Raw genomic sequence first — 22303 nt, 5'->3', positions numbered from 1 at the left:
TAGATCACTCATTTTTCACAATTCACTTCACAGGGCACTGGCGGCCAGCGCGCCAATTCTACAGTTTCAAGACATTACACCCTGCGGGGCCCAGAGCGCCGTAATCACTGGTGCCTTCAGGAAGGATTCAGAGCTGTGCGTAGAGGCCATCAGGAAGTCGTGGGGAATCATCAAGAACATGTCTTCCACAGGTGAGTCGCGTAAACAGAGCGAAACAACTCGCAGATTGCCTTGTCCATTTGCCTAAGACCGGTCGAAAGTGAAAGCCGCTAGAGTCTTAAATTGAACTGATTGTATACAATAATTTTTGACAAAAAAAAAAACGGCGCGAAAACTGAACAAACACGACAGGACAAAAGCACGGCGCTGACTACCGGTCTTTACTAATCCGGCATATACCGAGAACATGTTTATTTTTCATTGTTATCCTTAAAACCAGGAGTGCCATGGGAGCCAGCTGCCCAAACAAAACACCCGGGTGATACGTTAGCATTCGAAGAAAGCGTGTTCTGTATTGAGTCACCACAGCAAGTACATGAATACTTTTTTTTTACTTAACCCCTGAACATTCTAAGACAATTCCTGTACGCCTAAGGCAGTATATTCACGTTCTGTTAGAATGGGGAAGACGAAACAAGGAAGGAAATTAGGTAGGCTTGAATATTAGACGTCTAGGTGCAGCGTATCCGGTTGGGCAAATCAGACGAGACACAAGCCAAGACCACACTCGTGCACTGATCCCTGCGTGCGTTCCTCGATCGTGCCTGGCCTGTGTTGCGCAAAGCGATATCCAGTAAAGGAAATACGTCATCAGTATTCAAATCAAGGTGTTATATAACACCTTACAACACAAATATTCAAATCAAGGTGTTATATAACACCTGTTACGACTGTTACGACCGGCCCTAGGGAACCAAGCAAGAGGAGTTTGGGAGAGAACCGGTTCTTGACCGACTGTGTCGTCCACCCCCACCTCCCCATTCAGGCTCCCCCTCTCGCCGGGAGAACTCCGGAATCTGCTGTGCGTTCGTGACCATGTTTGGGCATTTTTTAGGGCGCCGTGACCATATATGGACATCGTGTTAGGTTGTGCCACTCCATGTGTTGTGAGGTGTGTTTCCCCCTCTCTCGTGGCCGAGGTGCCGGAGCCACCGTATTGGCTGACGATGCGGACAGTGCGCCCAGTGTCGGCAACGCGGCGCTATAAAATGCCGAAGACGTTTTGTATCTCTTCACTCTTCTCTCTATGGTTCAGTTGATGACTTCTCCACATGTAAATAAATCTCTGTCGTTTGTTCGGGCGCTTCTTTCTCGCTGAATTGTTGGACGATGGATCCTGCGACGGGGCCAGCTACCGAAAACGAGACCGGCAGGACCCGGAGTCACAACAACTGGATGGCAGCGGCGGGATGCTGATAACCCCGAAAGCGACCACTGGACGGAGTGAGCCCGAAGTTCAACAACGGGACGACAGGAGAAGGACGACACGAGCTCATCGACTTCCAAAGGGAATCGAACGGCACTTCTGAGAGGCACGACGCCGGAGACATGACTGCGAACTGGGTGAGTGCCGGCTTTCTCTGTAAAATTTTACCAGGCATTTACTCTATGTGTTAAGTAAAAGCTGGTAGAGAGGGGCTGTCTTGGTCATTGGGTTAACAGGTAACTTGCGTCAAGCAGAAATTGTGTGATAGCTTGGTTAAGCTCTTTCTGTCAGTGGCGTCAAGGTTAACAGTGGCAGGGCAGGATTCCGTATAAGAGCTGTTTGAAGCTTTATTCGTAGACTAAGTTAACGGAAAACTTGAGGCAACGCAGGAACCTAGAACTGTCGTTTCCGTCAAGGTTAATTAGTTGCAGGACAGGAATCTTTGTGGAACAGAGACAGCGGTACTGGAGGCAGCCATGAATCTGAAATCCCTGCGAAAGTCCATGTTGTTGCTACTTGCAAGGGAGTTGAATCTGGAGGTGTCGGACTCTCAAAGAAAGCCAGAGCTGATAGAGGCGATTCTCGCATTGGGGGCGGAGGATGACGAGCTGTCAGAATGTGTCGAGGAGATTCAGGAGAGGCAAGCGGCAGAGGCCGAAAGAAAGGCGGCCGCGGCCGAGGCCGAAAGGAAAGCGGCAGAAGCCGAGGCAGATAAGATGCGAATGCCCGAGCTTAAAATGAAGCGCCTCGAGCTAGAGATTAGCCATAATAGTAGAACAGGAGGCAGCGAGGCATCCGGTACCGCAGAGCGGGTCAGGTTCAAAATGACGGACCTAATGAGATCGTACAAGCTAGGGGAGGACATTGGGCTGTTTCTCGTCAACTTTGAGAGAACTTGTGAAAGGCAAGGTTTCAGCCAGGATACGTGGCCTCAACGCTTGTTGTCCCTACTTCCGGGGGAGGCCTCAGATGTAATCGCGCGCCTCACGAAAGAGGAGGCTGACGAGTACAGTGAGGTAAAGTCGAGCCTTCTCAAGAAATACAGGTTGTCAGCGGAAGGTTTCAGACAAAAATTTCGCAACGCCATAAAAGAGAACAATGATTCATACCCGGAGTTTGCTTACAAGTTAATGGCCAACATGGGGGAGTGGCTCAAAGAGGCAAAGGCGTATGGGAATCATGACAAGGTGCTCGAGTGTATCGGTCTGGAACAATTCTATCAAAGGTTACCAGAAAAGGTGAGGTTCTGGGTGCAGGATAGACCGGACGTGAACACCGTAACGAAAGCCGCAGAGCTCGCTGAAGAATTCGTTACGCGCCGCGCCCTCGGGGCAAACAGCGAGCCTAAAAGGGAAAAATTCCTACTACCGAATAAGGCGCCGTTTAGAAAACAACCGACAAGTCTCGCACAAAAGGGTGAGGAAAACAATTCATCTAACCATGAGGCGTCGGCAGAGGCAAGCAATAGGAAATTTGAGGCGAGAAAACCGGCTGCTTGTTTCAATTGCCACGAAACAGGGCACTTCGCGAAACACTGCCCGAAAGAAAAGGTGGCCTTTTTATATATAAATGAAGCTGACGAGAACATGAAGTTGTTAGAGCCCTATATGTACGACCTTACCGTGAACGGCAAGCAGTGTCGGGTTCTTAGAGACTCCGCAGCCACTATGGGCGCAGTTCATCCGTCTTTTGTTCAGTCCGGACAGTATTCAGGAGACTGTGCCTGGATTAGACAAGCCGTAGAAGCAAGCAGTCAGTGCCTCCCCGTAGCTAAAGTTGTCCTTAAAGGCGCATTTGGTACGTTGGAAACGGAAGCCGCGGTATCGCCATATCTACCCCCTCAGTATCCTTACTTATTTTCAAATAAGTCAGATCAAATGCTGAAGGAGAAAGGTCTAACGTTGGGAGAAGGCATAATGCGGGCACTGACTAGATCGAAGGCACGTGCGCTGGCTGCGAGAGCAACATTCACTGAGGCAAACAAGCCTCAAATCGACAACGGGCCTGGTTGCGAGTTGGACACCACGGTAACAAATCGACTTGTGCGAGAACAGGCTGCAGAAGCCGTAGTCGCGGAGGCAACCATTCCTAAAGGCGACGTTTAACCTCCTCCCGAATTGGAAGGGGTCAATTACGCCTCGTTGACCGAGCAAATAGAAAATGCCGTTGCTCCCAAGCCGATTCCTGGTAGTACAGAGGATAGCACAGAGGGTGACACATTCCAGGTACTAGGAAATACAAAAGAGTTGTGTGTCATGCCAACTTCGGATAATTTCAGTCGGCTGCTGCAGGTGAGTCCCGCTTCATTAATAACCGAACAAAAGGGGGACCCGACGCTTAAGCAATTCCAGGACAGCTCGAAAGAGGGAATCGCCAAACGAAATGTGAGATTCCAAGAGAGGAGCGGCATACTCTATCGAAAATATCTAGATAGGCGAGGAGTAGAGTTTGACCAGGTAGTCGTACCTCAGGCGTATCGTCAGGATTTGCTTAGTTTGGTGCATGGAGGATCATGGTCAGGCCACTTAGGCGTAAAAAAGACGAAAAATCGTCTTTTACAGGAATACTACTGGCCCGGATGCTTTAAAGATGTAGAGAGGTTTGTAAAATCTTGCGATGTGTGTCAGCGAGTGGGTAAGCCGGGAGATAAGGCGAAATTTCCAATGAAGCTGGTACCCGTAATCACGGAACCCTTTCGTCGGTTGGTAATTGACACAGTAGGTCCTTTGCCCAAGACAACTTCAGGCTACCGTCACATCCTGACCTTAATCTGCCCAGCTACTAAATTTCCAGAGGCGGTCCCGCTAAAAGAGCTAAGTTCCGTCGAAGTAGTGAACGCACTTCTGTCCGTGTTTGCCCGGGTAGGCTTTCTTGCCGAGATACAATCAGACCAGGGCACCATTTTCACGAGTGCCTTAACGACAACCTTTCTAGAGCGGTGTGGCGTGAAATTATTGCATAGTTCAGTCTACCATCCGCAGTCGAACTCGATAGAAAAGCTTCACTCCGTGATGAAGCGAGTGTTAAGAGCCTTATGTTTTGAACGAAAAACTGACTGGGAAATGTGCTTACCTGCAACGATGTTTGCACTAAGAACTGCACCACATGAGACAACAGGGTTTACGCCAGCGGAACTTGTTTACGGCCGCAGACTGCGGTCTCCTCTTCGTATGCTGAGAGAGCCGTGGGAAGGTCAGGGTGATGATCCTGTAGTAGTGGAATATGTTCTCACCTTATTGGATCGTCTAACAAAAGCCCAAGAACTGACCGAGAGTGCGATGACCAAAGCACAGCAGAAGGCTAAGCTTTACTACGATCGGACAGCTAAAGCGCGACACTTTGCTGTAGGAGACAGGGTCATGTTGTTGAGGCCCTCCCAAAAGAATAAGCTTGAAGTGCAATGGGTCGGCCCGGCCGAGATTACTCGAAAATTGTCTGACACCAACTATGTGGTAAAATTACCAGGAAGTCGTAAGGTACACCAGGTGTATCATAGCAACTTACTCAAACCCTATAAAGAGAGGGAAGCCATCGTGAACATGACTTTAAATGTTCCGGAAGAGGTTCCGGCAGAAATCCCTGAATTAGCTCCCGAATCGGACGAAGTCCCGATCGAGAAAAGAGTTGAGGATTTAGTATCAAAGTCACAGCTGACAATGAAGCAGAAGCAGGAATTGCGTGGTCTTTTGACCGAGTTTCAGGACAGATTTGTAAGCGAGCCAGGCCGGACATCCATCCTCACTCATGACATAGAGCTTACCTCGTCGGAACCGGTAAGATCTAAGACGTATCGGGTGTCACCTCGCCGGCTTGAGCTAATAAAAGCAGAGGTTAACAGGATGCTGGGATTGGCCGTGATTGAGCCGTGTGAAAGTGATTACACTTCCCCGTCAATTCTTGTGGAGGTACCCGGCAAAGATCCGCGTCCTTGCGTAGACTATCGTAAGTTAAACCTCATCACCAAGGATCAGGCATACCCAATTCCCCACATTGAGGAACGCGTCGAGAGAGTAAGCAGCGCGCAATTTATCTCAACGCTAGACCTAGTGAGAGGTTACTGGCAGGTGCCGCTCACCGAGAGGGCGAGCCGGTATGCTGCATTTATTTCACCATTGGGGACGTTCCGCCCTAAAGTGTTGAGTTTCGGCCTAAAGAACGCGCCTTACTGTTTTTCAAACTTAATGGATAAGGTTTTGCGGGGTCAAGAGGACTTCGCATTGCCTTACTTGGACGACGTCGCCGTGTTTTCCTCGTCCTGGCCAGAACACTTGGCGCATTTGAGAGCAGTACTGACACGCCTACGCGAAGCAGGTTTAACGGTAAAGGCGCCCAAGTGTCAGCTAGCACAAGCAGAGGTACTCTATCTCGGGCATGTTATCGGTCGAGGGCATCGCCGTCCCTCTGAAATTAAAGTGGCAGCTTTCCGAGACTTTCCCCAGCCCCGAACGAAAACCGATATTCGGGCTTTTCTTGGAATAGCTGGTTACTATCGTAAGTACATCCCTAGATATTCCGACATTGCCAGCACTCTTACTGACACGTTGCGCAAGACCGAGCCCCAAATGGTCGACTGGGATGAGGAGAAAGAAAAGGCTTTCCGCGTTTTGAAAGCGGCCTTGTCGAGCCAACTTTTGCTTAGTTCACCGGACTACTCGAGGCCTTTCATAGTCCAATGCGACGCTAGTGATAGAGGCATGGGGGCAGTTCTTAGTCAAAGGGATGAGGGGGATCAAGGGCACCCCGTCCTCTATGTTAGCCGGAAACTCATCCTTCGCGAGCAGGTTTACAGCGCTAGCGAAAAGGAATGTGCGTGCTTGGTTTGGGCAGTCCAGAAACTGGCTTGTTATATATCCGGAAGCAAGTTCATTGTGGAAGTGGACGACTGTCCTCTCACCTGGCTACAGACCATGTCCTCTAAGAACGGCCGCCTGCTGCGTTGGAGCCTCGTTTTGCAACAATATACGTTTGAAATATGCTACAAAAAGGGTGTACTCCATGGCAACGCTGATGGCTTAAGCCGATGCCCCTGACGCGAGAGGATGTCTCGAGAACTCTGGCATTTTTTTTTTCCTGACCTAGACAAGGGCTAGTGATTGTTTTTTTTTACTCTTTTAGGTGTACTTGTTTGAAAACGTTGAAGACACGGCTATCCAGGGTTTCGGGTTCGGTGTGCTTCCAGTGTTGTTGTTTTGTGTCACCTTAACGTATGAGTAGCATTTTGAATAAATTGTGTATTTCCTTTAATATCAGTTAAAGGGGAAAATCGCCTGGTGGAGTTTGGCGGAATTGTCCGGCGCTCACCGGCTGAGTGGTTGTGTTTTCATGTGCGTATGTGATGTCTGTTGAGCCCACAATGAAGCCAGTGGTGCCCTCTACTTCATCAAAGACGGTCGTCACCAAACCGACTGCCGGCGCTGATCTCTCCGGACAGTGGCTGCAAACCTCAGCCCATCGAGATCTTTACCCCCCCCCCCCCCCCGCGCGAGAGACTGTTACGACTGTTACGACCGGCCCTAGGGAACCAAGCAAGAGGAGTTTGGGGGAGAACCGGTGTTGGCCGACTGTGTCGTCCACCCCCACCTCCCCATTCAGGCTCCCCCTCTCGCCGGGAGAACTCTGGAATCTGCTGTGCGTTCGTGACCATGTTTGGGCATTTTTTAGGGCGCCGTGACCATATATGGACATCGTGTTAGGTTGTGCCACTCCATGTGTTGTGAGGTGTGTTTCCCCCTCTCTCGTGGCCGAGGTGCCGGAGCCACCGTATTGGCTGACGATGCGGACAGTGCGCCCAGTGTCGGCAACGCGGCGCTATAAAATGCCGAAGACGTTTTGTATCTCTTCACTCTTCTCTCTTTGGTTCAGTTGATGACTTCTCCACATGTAAATAAATCTCTGTCGTTTGTTCGGGCGCTTCTTTCTCGCTGAATTGTTGGACGATGGATCCTGCGACGGGGCCAGCTACCGAAAACGATACCGGCAGGACCCGGAGTCCCAACACACCTTACAACATAAATATTCAAATGAAGGTGTTATATAACACCTTGATTTGAATACTGATGGCGTATTTCCTTTCCTGGATATCGCATTGCGCAACACAGGCCAGGCACGATCGAGGAACGCACGCAGGGATCAGTGCACGAGTGTGGTCTTGGCTTGTGTCTCGTCTGATTTGCCCAACCGGATACGCTGCACCTAGACGTCTAATATTCAAGCCTACCTAATTTCCTTCATTGTTTCGTCTTCACCCTTCCAACAGAACGTGAAAATGTCCTCTCTGACGCCATAATAAAACGGCAAGGCGCGTGCAAGCATATGCTATGCGAAATTTATTGAAGTGTAAGTGCTAGCACGTTTATACATAACGGGACTTGTACATGCGCGATTCAAGTGCCCTTTGTTCCCGGTGTATATCTCCCTGTCTTTGGAAACCTACTCCCAATCAGACAATTCGGCCCTTTCATTTGAAGATCTTACCAGTTACTACAAGGAGGAGCACCGTCGCTACCCTTGTAAGGAACTGCGTCGCGCTTATGAGCGCCTACTTTTAAAGGGCCAGTCAACAAGCTCCGAAACGCGCAGGGAAAGCTTGCGCATGTTTCTTGCACGGGACCAACCTCTTTCCACGCACAGTGACGTCAACTCGGTAATCGGCGACGTTGACTTCGTTACCGTTTGTTGAGACCTGCATGGTTTGGACTAATCGACGAGCTGCGTCACGTCGCTGATCGCCGAGTTGACGTCACGGCGCGTGGAAGGAGGTTGGTCACGTGCAAGAAACATGCGCAATCTTTTCCTGCGCGTTTCGCGGCCTGTTGACTGGCCCTTTTAAAACTGTTTACCAGTATTGTACTGTTCCAAGCGTTTGTGAAACCTTTCGATTCATCCTTTGTTGGCACGTGCCAGTTCTGTGGAAAGACGGCTAACCCCTTCGCCAACCACACGAGAGAAGACTGGAAGGCAGTCCTGCTCGGCTGTCAAGACCTGAAGGCCCTAGAGGCCCTGGTTAAACGGACGTGGGCGGCGTTGCTGGCCTATGGAGCTTCGGAATAAGGGTTCCACCTATACTCGGCGACAACTTTTCTTGGCACCGAAGGGAAAGCTACGGAGCCACATCGCGTACATCCTACCGCCAGTGAAAGTAGTTCCAAAGAAGTGCTCTGATTTTCAACGTGAAATATAAATGTTCCTCCTTTATTTTCTACGTGGAGCTATTTAAGACAGGACGCAGCTCACACCAGTTACATATTCGTAATTCTTTTATTTCAATCGTTGTGACTTCGCGTTTTTGAAACGCGTGAGAAAGTGCCGCCTTTTTACGTGCAGCTCAAACGCTAAGCGGCGTCTGAGTTTGCATAATGAAACGCTGATGGTGCGCCCCCCGTCATGACCTCGACCCGCGTCAATTTCCACAACATTACGAGACGCGCGCCAGAACGGACTATTTCGTGTAGCGCTACATGTGCAGAAGCTTCGCCTCCGTAGCTTTTTCTTCAGTGCCAAGAAAAGTCGTCGCCGAGTTTAGTGCTCTGAGAGGAGAAGGCCAATAAGACCCCAACCCAATCACCTCTCTGGGACCACTTAATGTTTATTAAATGTTTGACCACTACCCTGTGTTGACGCTATACTCCGTTTCACACTGGTGCAACGCTGTGGACGCTAGCGAAACCTCTTGCAGCAGGTGATTTCGCATTAAGAAATATAGTCCAATTATTTAACCACCCGTTATATGATTTATTTTTGACCTTAGGCGGAGTTGTAAATGAAGATGCTTTGCACTTCAGCTACAAGCAAACCTCGTTATACTGTTGTCAGTAACTTGTCCAGGATCGCTTAGCCTCTTTGTTCACGCTTTTTTGGTGTCACATTTGCAGCCCGTCGCGGCGCATGGCACGTGCGTTCGTGCTCGGCTCGCACGAGCGTTTACAACGACGAAAGCCAAGCTCGAGGCGTGCCTACTCACGCATATTGCTGGCCGAACGTTTTGCATAGCTTCCGCAGCGTTGCACTTGATATACAGTCAACCACAAAAGTTTACGGACCACGCGAAGCGTGCCAAACTAGAGGTATTGTATAGCATCTACCTTCTGGTAGCAAAGTTGCACATACCTTTTCCTTCCACCGCAAACGCAGCTATTCTGCGAGTGCTGTGACGTGGTGCAAAGTGACGTCAAATGCTAAATTTCACGTGGTGAAGCCAACTTTACGTCACGATGACATCATTCGTCACCACCATTAGGGGCTTTTAGCTTGTACATATGCTTCTTTGCGTTTGCGTGTTACCGGATAGACTCCGCGCATGCACGGGTCTTTACAGAACGTGAACCTTTACGTAACGTAAAGTGCCCACCGGATAGGCTTTACTTTTGCGGCGCTATCTCGCAAATCCACCATTGTTAGTAGGAGCTCGCGATGTCCGCACTGCGGAGACTCGAGTCATTGAGTCAAAATACACAGAATTGCGAGCACCAATAACGATTACATTGTTTAATACGGATTGCCGAAGCTAGAATGGCCAGAACATTGTAGCCGCAAACGCGTTAGCCCAGATAGGTTGGATAGGTGGCGCCATCTAGCGGGGTGAAAATCAAGCGGGCAATCACAAAATTGTTATTGCAGAAATATTGTGCATAGTACGTTTGGTGTACAAACCGCGCAGCTGGGGTATTTCAAATGAGCTACCTTTTCAATCATTTTTTACCTCATTTAATTAATTAATGAGCTTAACGTCCCAAAACCACCAGTCATAACTGAGCGACGCCGTAGTGGAGGGCTCTGAAATTTTCGATCACCTGGGGTTCTTAACCTGCACCTATGTCTAAGCACACGAGCATCTAGCTTTTTCGCAACCTGTGGCAATCTACCGCCTCACCGCAACACTGCAATCTTGCCCAGCGTGCGCAAAGAAGTCGGCGGCACGCCGCCCGCGCCGGAACATCGCACCGTATTTTTCCCCTGTGCTGGCGTCTTGTGGCTTCACTGCACAGCCGTTGAACATAATGGCGGACCTATGCACAACTATGCTCCCGTAGGGAGCATAAACAGTCTTTGCGAAACTGGTTGTCCGCGCCATCAGCTTCGCGGAGATATAAACCAATCAGTTTCGCATAAATATCGATAACTAGTATCGCAGAGATATAAATCTCTGCGAAACTGGTTGTCCGCGCCATCCAATGGTGCGTCATCTACCGTCGACAGCATGATTTAGCCGGAAGTGGGTCTTACTGTTATTCACAGGACTTTCATTTTTCTGCTGTCGCGCTCAGCACATTGTTAATTCGCAGAATTCACGTAAAGCGTGCATCTGCGGTATAACCTTTGCACTTCTACTTTGATAGCAAGATCAAAGATATCACGGCGTGCCTCGAACGGTGTGTCATTGGGTAGATATCATTTTGCGAGAATGATTGTGACTACTAACAGTTATGCCGATAGGCTATACTCTCGAGGACGAAGCATGCAAGTAGCCGTGGCTGGCAAAGTGTGCGTCGTGCTAAAAGAGAGGGAGATGAAAAATACGAGTATTTGCTTAAACTCAGAAAGGCCACAGGCCATCGTTTAAGGTAGGGATGCGTCTAGGGCGCTGCGCGCTTGTCAATCGTAATTGAAGTAGTAGATATGTCGCGAAGAGGCTCGTGTGGTTCGTAAAGTTTTGTGGTTGACTAACTTGTAAGTATAGCCGCCCATATCTTTAACTATCGTGCGCGAGTGCCGAATTATTTTGCGTCAGAGCCGTACGACGGAGCCAAGTTGCAAACAGGGTGGGAGTATAAGATTTGGCCGGCTCTATCACACCGCGAAACTTTGAGAAATGATCTCGGCATGGGCCGCTGTCACCGAGCACATGACAGTAGACTAAATAAAACTGCGTGATGTCCTCAATGATTTTCACTTTCGTTTGTCATAAGCGCAAGACAAATGAACAAAGCACGTGGGGTATACGCTTAACGGTCCGCGGCGTATGTGCTCCGTTGGCTCGGTGTTGGTAGATGGAAGACAGGAACTGGCGTCGCTCGCAAGTTATGTGTATGTGAGGTGCGTTCACAGGACCCAGCTACATGACTTACCTGTATCATGGTCGAATGTAGTGTTTTGTACTATCGGCCGCCAAAGTTTGCCGGATCTGCAGCGCGTGGTGGAGTGGCGGAAAACAATTGCGGCGCCGCCCGCTGTGGTTGGGGCTATCGTATGCGGCCTCGGCGATCAGTAACGACAGTGCGCCGCGGCTGGATCTAATCTCGAAAGCCGTGGACGATAACATCAACACCATGCCGAATCACTGCAGGCTGTGCAGCAATGCAGTGTTCCGCCACTCTATCACGCGCTGAAGATCTCGCAAACGATTGCGGCCGACAGAACATCTACGATGTGGAAATGGCCTGGTGCATGGTGGCTTACGCATGTCGATTCGGAGTGCGAGCTATAACGCTTTGAGTGTGCTCTCTGTGGGCCAAGCTAAGATGGAATCACTTAAATGAATAATGTGTTTCGATGATGGTAAATAAATTTAGCGTTTGCTGATGCTGCATGCAGGAGGCCTCTTCGACGATGGACGCCGCGTCGCAACTCGTCTCGAGCGTTGTTTCACATCGGTCCGCCAAGTGCAAAGCCATCTGACGCTTTATATTGTCCACTATTTTCTTCCTCTGTCGAACAGTTGAAGGTGCTCAAGCAATCGGCGAGCGCTTCCACATTTGCGGCAACTACACGCCAAAAAACTACACGAATCTGCGGGACTGGCTGACGGACCTGTACGCGAACCTTGCCATGATCAACTACCCCTACGAGAACAGCTTTCTGGCGCCCGTACCCGGTCACCCAGTAAGGGTGAGTCAGCTCGTTTATGCTCTGCTTCAGGGTCGCTGTGCTTTGCTTGGAATATCGTGCTCGCCAATAACTTTTGCTCCAACCAGAGTGTTCAGGTAGAAAAGACGTAAAGCAGCCAAGAAATTGGGGAAAAAAAAGTAGCCAGCTTTACCTAAGGAAAGTAAAAAGTTACCAAATGTAGCCACGCGTGTATGAGAACAACTGCGATGTTGTCGTGTGAATAACTTAATGCAATAACATTTTCTTGTTAATGTAAATAAGAACTATAAAGATTGTAATTGCTGAGATCAAAGCATGAATTCTTGACTTAATCCGTCGTTTCGAGCAATATTACGAAGTTTCTTACGCTTCGGTCGAAATGGTATTGTCTTTTGTAATTTTTCCTAAAAGGACTAAATGTACAAGCTGTGTTACCGAAATAAAAGTGATTGCTGAATCAATGGGCTCAAAATCTCAGTTGCTTTGAATGAGTAAAAAATGTAGTAGTTTTTGCAACACTTTCTTGTGTGATATCGAATATTTCCAAATCGCAGTCGGTATACCTAATTATGAAAAATAACACAAACAGTTTGTCAGATATCCAATGGCCAGCCCCGCCACAGTGGTATATAGCGGTTATGGCTCTCGAATGCTGACCCGCAGGTCGCAGGATCGAATGCCGGCTGCGGTGGCTGCATTTTTGATGGAGGCGAAAATGCTGTAGGCCCGTGTGCTCAGTTTGGGGCCCAAGCTAAAGAACCCCGGGTGGTCGAAATTTCTGGAGCCCTCCACTACGGCGTCTCTCATAATCATACGGTGGTTTTGGGATGCTAAACCCCACATATCAATCAAGAACTGAACACGTGATCACAAAAGAAATTAGTGAACAACACATAAAAAACCGCGAACGCGCTCACACTGAAGGTACAAATAGGCCTCTTCTTTTTACCTTGTCAAAGACATCTCATACTGGCGGTAATCGACTACGCCAACCCGTGCCCGCGATGCTAGCATAGGCTACCCCGAAGAGTCTCCGCACTTGCACTAGGTTCTCTTTAGGGTTTGCCATACAGAGCTCGGAATGATACCAACCCCAGCATAAAGCGCCATTCCTAAAAAGCTCATATATAGGTGGTTTTAACATCCTTTAAGCAAAAGTCACCAAATGCCAAGTATGAAGCGCAGATTTCTATAGAGAAAGGGATCGAAATGTCAAAAGCTACAACAGAAGGCACTTCGATAGATCACAGCCCGTCGTAAACACCGGCGCCGCATGTTTCAGCTTCGCTGGTTGATAATCTGTACGAAATGCCTGAGTGGTGAAAGTATCAATGCTCTCTTCTGCTTACACTCTCTCAGCAATCACGTGATTGCATAGCGGCAACTCTTTTGTCTGGCGTTTCGTTGCATCAGACTACTTCGAACGGCTCCCGTCTGTCCTATCTCCTTCTTTTTCTGTCGCTTGCCCTGTCCTATGTATATCTTTCCACTATTTTTTTTTGTCCCTCCTTCCCCTGCAAGGCACTGCGCCGTGTCGCCCAAGAGGCAGACAGAAATTAGGTGCCTTCTTCCTTTTCTCAAAAATCACTCAATCAAAGAGTCGAGTTTGTTGGATGGCTCCTACGCGCACGTGTTCCTGTAGTACATCGACAATCCGCCCACTCGTTCTGGGCGCGCTCATCGCTTTCCAGTATGATCGACCCCGTCTCATGGGCACAGGCATTTGGCGAACACACTTTGTAGTTTACAACGTTTGGATACCGCTTTTCTCCGTTTAGGACGGACGTAAGTAGTATAGAGTGACGATTTTACTGAATCCGGTAGAATATGCGTACTGGTGGTCTATCCAGTAGGTTTGTCGTGATAGCTCATGGCAGCGTGCTATCGGGATAGCTCAAGAGTGACGGAGCGGTAACCCATGGATGAATTGACAAAAGACTTGAGCGCTTAACTTCAGGGCACGCTGCTGTTCTGTTTTCTTGTTTGTTCTACTACAACTAGCTGTAGCACGATGAAGCGCAGTCAGCCAACTTTCTCCATTTATGCGTTGGTGACGGAAACACCGTAAATGAAATGTTTTTTTTTCTTTTTGAACAATTGCAGGAGGCCTGCAAGTTCTTGAACCGTACTTTCGATAACGACAACGCTCTGCTCCAAGGTATATACCAGGCAATAAGCATATTTCAAAATTACACAGGACAAACTCAGTGTAACGACCTTTCTAAGAGTTCGGGAACTCTGGACGCGGATGGCTGGAACTATCAGGTGAGTTGGTCCTTTCTATGTGTGTCCGTTAAATAAAAAAGAACCGAATATGTATATTAAAACTTCAGGCATTTTTTTAAATATAAGTGAGCAGAATACAAGTACTGGTGCCAAAGATACAAATACCTTTAATTGTCTGCTTTACTTATTAGCAGTCTTTGAAATACCATCGTAATCGGGGACGTTTTCACCTCGTGGTTACCAGATATCGCAGTAACCGTACATTTTGCTGCGATGAGTGTTATGAATCAATTTCGTGGGCAGATATTTTTGTAGCGTAATGAGTTACGTGAGCCAAGTTATTTTCAAGAAGTTCATGTCTTTATAAATTACTCGGACTAAAATATGGTAAGTCAGTTTCTTTGATGGCATAATATATTGCCAAAAAGCAATGTAATAGGGGCTTCCCGACGTCATATCTTTAGCGCAAACGGGAAGGAAAGAAAGAACTGGCTGAGAAGAGAAGGCAGGACAAGCGCTGAACTGCACAACATGGCACAGGAGGCCCATCTGTACGATCGTAGAAGTCGTGTCAAAGACTTTTACGAATATAAGCTTTTAGCTTGTACATATTCTTATTTACGTTGCTGTGAACTTTTACGGAACGCGAAGTACCCGCCAGATAGGCTTTACGTCTCGCCCCATCTCGCTTGCCTGCCTCCGTTCGTGGGGACTCGCAATATCCGCACTGCGGAGACTGCAGCAGTCGAGTCAAAATAAGCCCACGTGCGAGCACCTATACAGCGATCATATTGTTTCAGCCGGATTAACAAACCTGGCGTAGAACACCGAAGCTGTAAGCGTGCGAGCCCCTGGCAGGCTGGATAGAAGGCGCCATCTAGCAGGGTCAAGGTGAACCGGGCAACCACATAGTTATTGCATAAGTATCGTGCATTCTGCGTCTGGTGTAAAGGCCTCGCAGTAGCATTATTGCAAATGAGTTGCATTTTAGATCATTTTTCACCTCAAAAATATTGGACGCACACCAACGTATTCATGATTGTGGTTGCACGAAGTGTCACAGGACGTTGCAGTAGCCTTGTGTTTCTTCTCTCTTTTGCGCATACGAGCATACTCTTCACGACAGAAATCCTCTCGAGATTTTGTCGCAATATTGATCGAATATTACGTGAGTTTAATATAGCTTAAATGTAGTTATCATCATTTATGGTTTGCGCAAACGTAAAGGTATGCGTTTCCGTTAACGTACGCGAACTTTTACGTATGGGGAGTCAAAACTTTGAAAAACGGGTGTTTCTGGAACACAATAAACGCAATCTGGTATTCCGGTAGCACGGTAACGTTAAAAAGTGTACGCACAGGCTAAAAGTCCTTAGTTATTCAACTTAAATGTGGAAGGTTCAAGAAATATGTCAGCGTATATGCGCTGTAAAAAGAACGCTTATGAGAGTTAATGCATTTATGATGAATTTTCTATCATGGTAATATCAAAGTAATTTAAATAATTTAAATAATTTTCAGGAGCAATAATAATGCGCTGTCAATACTTTCGCTCCATTGTACTTTGTTATGCAGTTTATTGCACCTTGATAAACACCAGAAATGTCATCACTATTCTTTAATACTTTTATGGAGTAGTTGTGCCATCTCTTGTGGTTAGCGTCCCAACCGTTAACAATACCGTGGAGTTGGACATTGTGCATTGTTTATTTGCGGCAAAAAAAACAATACAAAATAAGCTACCCTGTGAGAGGCAAAGACTAAATGCTAAGCCTGACGAGGCCTTGACTTCGTGATAACGGATACAGTGTTCTACATTTCAGTATATTTATTTCATTTATATTTGATGCGTCTCTATGTGGGAATTGACTTGATGCAGAGCAGGCAGTGAGTGGACGAATCGCTAAACATTATTATTGTTATTATCACGATTACTATTTTTTTGTAATAAATGCGTATGCCTCAATGTTTGGTTTTGAGCCAAGGGTAACGAAGTAAACCAACGTCTTTGTGTAAACCAAGTAGTTGTGTACGTATTGTGGGTTCACCAATAATTAATAACTATGTGGTCGTTTTGGAACGTTAACCCCAACAATTATGAGAGGTGTCGTAGTGGAGTGCTTCGGAAATTCGGATCATCTGGCGTTCTTTAACGTGCACCTAAATCTAAGCATACGGGCCTCAATCGAAAATGCGGCCGCCGCGACCGGCGAGTCAGCAGCCGAGCACCTTAGCCACTAGACCACCGCGGCGGACCTGTGGGTTTACCATGCGCATCGACTACACTGTCATCTGAATGCCAGTGTAGTCTATACTGCCTGGCTTAAAGCCTCTCTCTCTCATTTCTTTAGAGGTGGACCAACAAAGTGGATCCATATTTTGCCATGGCACTTGCTCTGTACATCTAATGAATGAAAATGGATTAGTTTTACAGCGTAAACTTTTTGTTGGTGATGTTTTACGTCCCAAAACCGGTTATGATTACACTAACATTATAACACTGCGCAGGGTTTTCCATCAGGCGGGGTGGAGGGGAGGCTATGTTTACTGGAGTGCCCCTCCCTCCTCATTAACAAGCCAGTGTATGGGGCAGTTTTTGCCCGTCCACCCCTCATAGGTAACAAGGGGAAGAGCCCCTCTTCCACCCGTGTGCACGCCTATTAACTGAATCAAAGGTGTCACCGGACACTGATCCCAATCGTGTGCGGGGCCAGAACATGAAAATAATCGATGTGTTCCCTGGTTCTTTCAGGCCTGTAGCGAGATGGTGATGCCATTGTGCAGTGACGGCGTCAACGACATGTTCGACAAGCAGGACTGGGACATAAATGAGGTCCGGAAAAGGTGCGAGAAAGATTACCACGTCACTCCCGACGTCTACAAGGCCTCGCTCATATTTGGCGGCAGGAACATTGCAGCGGCGTCCAACATCATCTTCAGGTTGGCAATGGTTGAAGTATGAAGCAACGGGTTGTAGTAACCGCCACAGATGTTAGCGGGGTTCACATCTAAGATAGGGTACCTAAGGGGAAACCAGGTTCACACACCCCATCTCTCCCTAGTTGGTCCCTTCGTCTTCTTTCGAATACGTATCATAGCGGAACTACAGTGAACTAGAACAGATGTACTGGCATAAACATGTGGTTGCATCTGCAGGCCCGTTTCGCATGGATGCCATCAGATGGCGCTACTGCAACTTCTCATTTATTCTTTTTTTATTGCCAAGCCTCCACACACCCGGCGACCCGTTATAAAGGGAACGGCACCACATCATCATCAGCATCATCATCATCATCATAATTATCATCATCATCATCACCAGGCACGCTGGCCTACGATTTCCGCGAATTTCCCTCGCACATTTATTACATATTTCGATATTATCGGTGCTGCTCACACAGAACAATCTTATGCATGCGTTTACTGATTATTTCGCATTTATGGTCGTGGAGTGCTTGTAAAACAGTCAACACAAGCATCGCGTTGCGTAAAATGACTTTCTGAGAACCCACATTTTGTGAAACTTGCACATGCGCATTTGTGCGACCCACACGTCCAGAGAATGAGACATTCTTGACGCGATGAGAGCATTCATTAGTTGATAGTCCGCAGCACCTATCTGGAGGGCTGCCCGCGCACCCTCTCACCGCCAACGAAGATTCACTCATGCCCACCTTCCCTCTCCAGATAAATTCTTCATCGTGCAGTTCACTTCTTTCCGCAACGAAACAGGGACATAGAAAGATGCACACAGGATGAACGCTAGTGGAGAAAGGTCACTAGCTGTCAAATTTGAGCTTTAACTGTCCCCATGTCGTTCAGCCCCTTGTTTGTCGGGTCAGAAGAGAAACTTCGCGTTAGATGCAAAAAGGAAAATAACGCGATGGCTTGCACCTCACAATGGTCTTCCTTTCGTCTCCGGCTATCCGGCGGAAAAGGAGCGATGTTAAGCAGTTCTCGGAATTTAACATTTTGGCAGAAAATACGGAAGAAATCAATTTTTTTAGAAGCAAAGATTGCGCAAAAAGTAAAGGGGCACAACGTAGAAAAGGGCGATGACACTTGCGCACGTGTACTCGTCTCTCTCCATTCTGTGCTGTCTTGTTTTTATTTGTTTTTTTACAACCTTCCTTCTTTCATCTAATGCGCCAAACTAGCCCCTAAACGCGTGTTACTAGAACAAAAGCACTTTTGTCGGAACCTGACGAAATAGAAAAAATGAAGGAAAGTGCATTTCCAGACGCTCACCATTTTGGCCGAAAATACGAACAAAATCTGGTTGGTCGAAATCTGACGAATGATTGAAAAAAAATTTTAAAAAAACACATGATTTTCTAGCATTATTTTTCAGAAATGATCAGCAATTAAACTTGACCGGAAAGGACGCGATGTTTAAAGAAACGAGAAGCTCACGGTATCCAAAAGCTATAAGTGTAGAGAGAAAGATAGAGAGAAATGTTTTGATGAAGAGCTTCTGTGTTTCATTGAAGTATGTTTTGACAATAATTTTTTCTTTTTTTTTTTACTGCCGATAATGTGATTGAAACAGCGCATTTGTACCTCCATGTTCATGTTGCGCGTGTGACTTTTGATCATATCGTATCTGTTGGTTGTATTTCTATGCCTGTAATGGCGCTTGTGAGTTTAAAGGGCCTGTAAGCCATCCAGAGGTCGAAATTCAGTTGTTGTGGCGAAATAGTGCAGGAGTGTATGACAAACATGGATCCGCGAGAATTTTTCGAAGTGGTGCCGTAATAGCGGATTGCTGAAACCGCGACGATCCCTCCTTTTTCTTTCTCTCCTTCGCTACCCTCCTGGATATCCTCTTGTGTGGGATCGTTAATCGCGACGGCATTCTGCGCACGATGCCCGTGTTTACTTAAAACGTTTGAAAAAATATTGGAGGTGGTTTATTGGTTCTTAAAAGAGACCCTGCAACACTTTTCCAAATAATCTTCAAATGGCTTCATTTAAGGCGTTTATTGCCTCACGAAGCACCGCTGGAGAAAAATTTTAGAATCCTAATAGTATGAGATTACAGAGCTTCGTAGCACGCTGTGGGCGTTTTCTTTCTCATTCAGACGAGCGTGCTGGAAGCTAAGGAGGGAAGGGTAGCGCAGGGGAAAGAGATTATGACCTTCAGCCCCCCTTTTTTTTTCTCTCGATCGCGCAGCGTACATTTATGGGGATTGCGATTGCCCGCGGGCACGTTGCGCCATCATGCGTTGTCCAAGGTAACTATGCAGCTAATGATCCTCAAGTCAGCCGATGGCCGTCGGCGTTCGCTTTATGGTGCTGTCATTTTGGTTTATGGCAAAGTTTCAAGAAAGATGAGGGAACAATTGTTAGCTCTTTGAAAATAAAAATTCCAGGTAGCACGCTGGGCTATAATCTATGGCTTACATGCGCTCAACAATTTCGACTACTGATTGGCAGCGTTTTCTGACTGATTAAAATGTGTTGCAAAGCTGCTTTAATAAAAAAAACACATCGGTGTTAGCGAGTGCGCTTTAGCATATGAATAGTGGACCTCCTAGTCTCTGCCCCAGAAGTTACCGGCGCAACCACAGAGTTATACGGAGAGAAAATCTTTATTAAATGCTAAGCATTTCTTTGCGTACTGCAAGCACTTTTGCCGACAGTACGTCCGTCCGTCAATCCCCGCATCCATCAAATCCCATCCCATCAATCGATACATCCTTTGATCACCCACCTATCTAACACTTGGGTAACTGTAACGCTTGAGTGTCAAGAAAAAGCTGCAATGGCAGAGTTGACCTGAAGAATGCAAACAATAAATGGTTCTAACAGGAATCGAACCCCAGCATTCTGCGTGGCAATGAGGTATTCATTCACAGAGCCATGCCAGACCTCGGATATACTTTTCAAATAGAGCCTAATGTTCGGGTAACGTCAATTGCTGTTGCACTGTCGGCTATCCAATTTTGTACATATGTACTCCTATGATACAGCCGTCACGTCGTGTTAACGTAAATTGTAGTTATGCGCCATCCGATGAAGTTGATTTGTACAGCAGTGTTGAGGGCCACCATCTATAGCGCACCAGCGTCAATACCAGTGCTTCATTTCAGCTTACCGCTTGTGGTGTTGCTAATATCCATGTTGCTGTTGGTATCGTTACGCTACTCTAAACAACTGCTAATATAAAACATAGGCGGCTGTTTAACGTATGCGTGTGCGTGGATTTGTACATATTGTCACGAGGTTGTGAAACACGCAGCACTTGAGAGGAAGCACGCAGGAGTCAGGGCGGTGTCAGGCGAACTGTTTATTGGGCGAACTTGTGCCCAGCAAAACGGGGCCAAACACAACTCATAGCAACAGCGGCGTGAACAGTCGTCGGCCGACGGAAAAAAAAGAAAAGACCCCCAGTGGCGCACTGCGCCGGCTTTTTATACACGCGTCGTAACGCGTTCCAGAGTGGCATACAAGATAAACGCGGCCTGCGTTGCGCTCAACAGAAAGTGATAGCGTCTTCCTTCGCAAACGAAAAGAACCGCACGTGTCAGTTTTTTATACACGCGTCGTAACGCGTTCCAGAGTGGCATACAAGATAAACGCGGCCTGCGTTGCGCTTAACAGAAAGTGATAGCGTCTTCCTTCGTAAACCAAAAGAACCGCACGTGTCACTATATTTAGCGCTACTTCATAACGTCTCGCTCAATAAAAAAAAAAAGAAACACATTTACCTTTCATTCGCATACTTCGCATACTTCGCATAACATGGATTCCGAAGATACGCGTGATCTGCGAATTTTTGATTAGCTCTTTCACTTTTCTTGATGGCTTTATGTGTGCTCTTACAGCAACGGAGACTTGGATCCGTGGTCAGCAGGCGGGGTCCTCGAGACAATCTCGGACAGCCTGATCGCGATATACATGGAAGGAGCGGCCCATCATCTGGACTTGCGCTCGTCGAACCCGGCTGACCCAGAGTCCGTCGTCAGAGCGAGGGTACTTGAGAAGAAGTACATCACCAAGTGGCTCAGGGAGGCCGCTTCCATCTGATACACCCGCTGTCCGTGCGAAATGCATGTGTTCATCTCGTGCTCTCAAATGCGTCTGTTTTCCTTTAAAATGTCGCTGAAACGGTTCTTTCACATTCTGTTTTTGTTTAGAACATTACTAGAGCAAAGCATTGGTACCATAATTCAACCGAAAACTTCTTATTACCGGAGCTACGAGAAATAAATAGGTGCCCTCCTTCTATGCACCGCCTTTTGGCCTCAACTACCTCAACTCTTCCTTCGAGCGCTCCGCCTTTATGAAGCCATTGTCGCGCGTTCCACAGCCAATCAGATCAGCAGCCACAGTGACGTCAAGTGGGCAGAGCATGTTGCATTGTGAATGAGTGGTTCAAAACGCGTTTGGCCGGGTCGCAACGACATGCCCTCGTTCGCAGCTTTAAAGGTGCAGTGACACCAAATTTTGAACTCGAGGTGTGGCGTTCATTCGATCGCGTGGTACCCACGAGTTCTTTTTTTTTTTTGAGCGAAATATGAATCGCGTCCGTTACATAGAAGTTATTCTATTTTGAGCGCAAATAGCGTCCAAGGTTAATCGGTTCGTTTCCAGCCATAAGACGTCGACAGTATATTGACGTGTTCAGCAAACTCCTAGGCCGTGCCTCAGGAAACGAGTGACGACGAGCGAGCAACGTTGACTTTGACAATTTTAGTGTTGTCATCGCGGTGCCTACATGTGGTACTGTTTGGCAGCGATAAATTGCATATGGAGAGAAGGTTCTGTCCCAGACTCTTGGGAAATGGCATCGGTTGTCTTCATTCCCAAGCCGGGGCGACCTCCAGGTTTAGGCAATCTAAGGCC

The 22303-nt window shown here is 47.5% G+C and overlaps 1 protein-coding gene across 1 annotated transcript in view; it reads left to right on the top strand.

Moving 5' to 3' along the window:
• Nucleotides 1–21706, top strand: part of LOC119180737 (lysosomal Pro-X carboxypeptidase) — a 65529-nt gene extending 43823 nt beyond the window's left edge. Inside the window, exons 11-15 of the mRNA XM_037431871.2 lie at nt 34–191; nt 12081–12250; nt 14333–14494; nt 17208–17395; nt 21283–21706. Coding sequence (XP_037287768.2) covers nt 34–191; nt 12081–12250; nt 14333–14494; nt 17208–17395; nt 21283–21484 — 880 coding nt within the window. The 3' untranslated portion in view covers nt 21485–21706. The remainder of the gene's footprint in view (nt 1–33; nt 192–12080; nt 12251–14332; nt 14495–17207; nt 17396–21282) is intronic.
• Nucleotides 21707–22303: the final 597 nt, after the last annotated feature.

Source organism: Rhipicephalus microplus, chromosome 10 (genome assembly GCF_043290135.1).
Source record: "Rhipicephalus microplus isolate Deutch F79 chromosome 10, USDA_Rmic, whole genome shotgun sequence".
NCBI lineage: Eukaryota > Metazoa > Arthropoda > Arachnida > Ixodida > Ixodidae > Rhipicephalus > Rhipicephalus microplus.
This window is presented reverse-complemented; position numbering and strand designations above follow the sequence as displayed.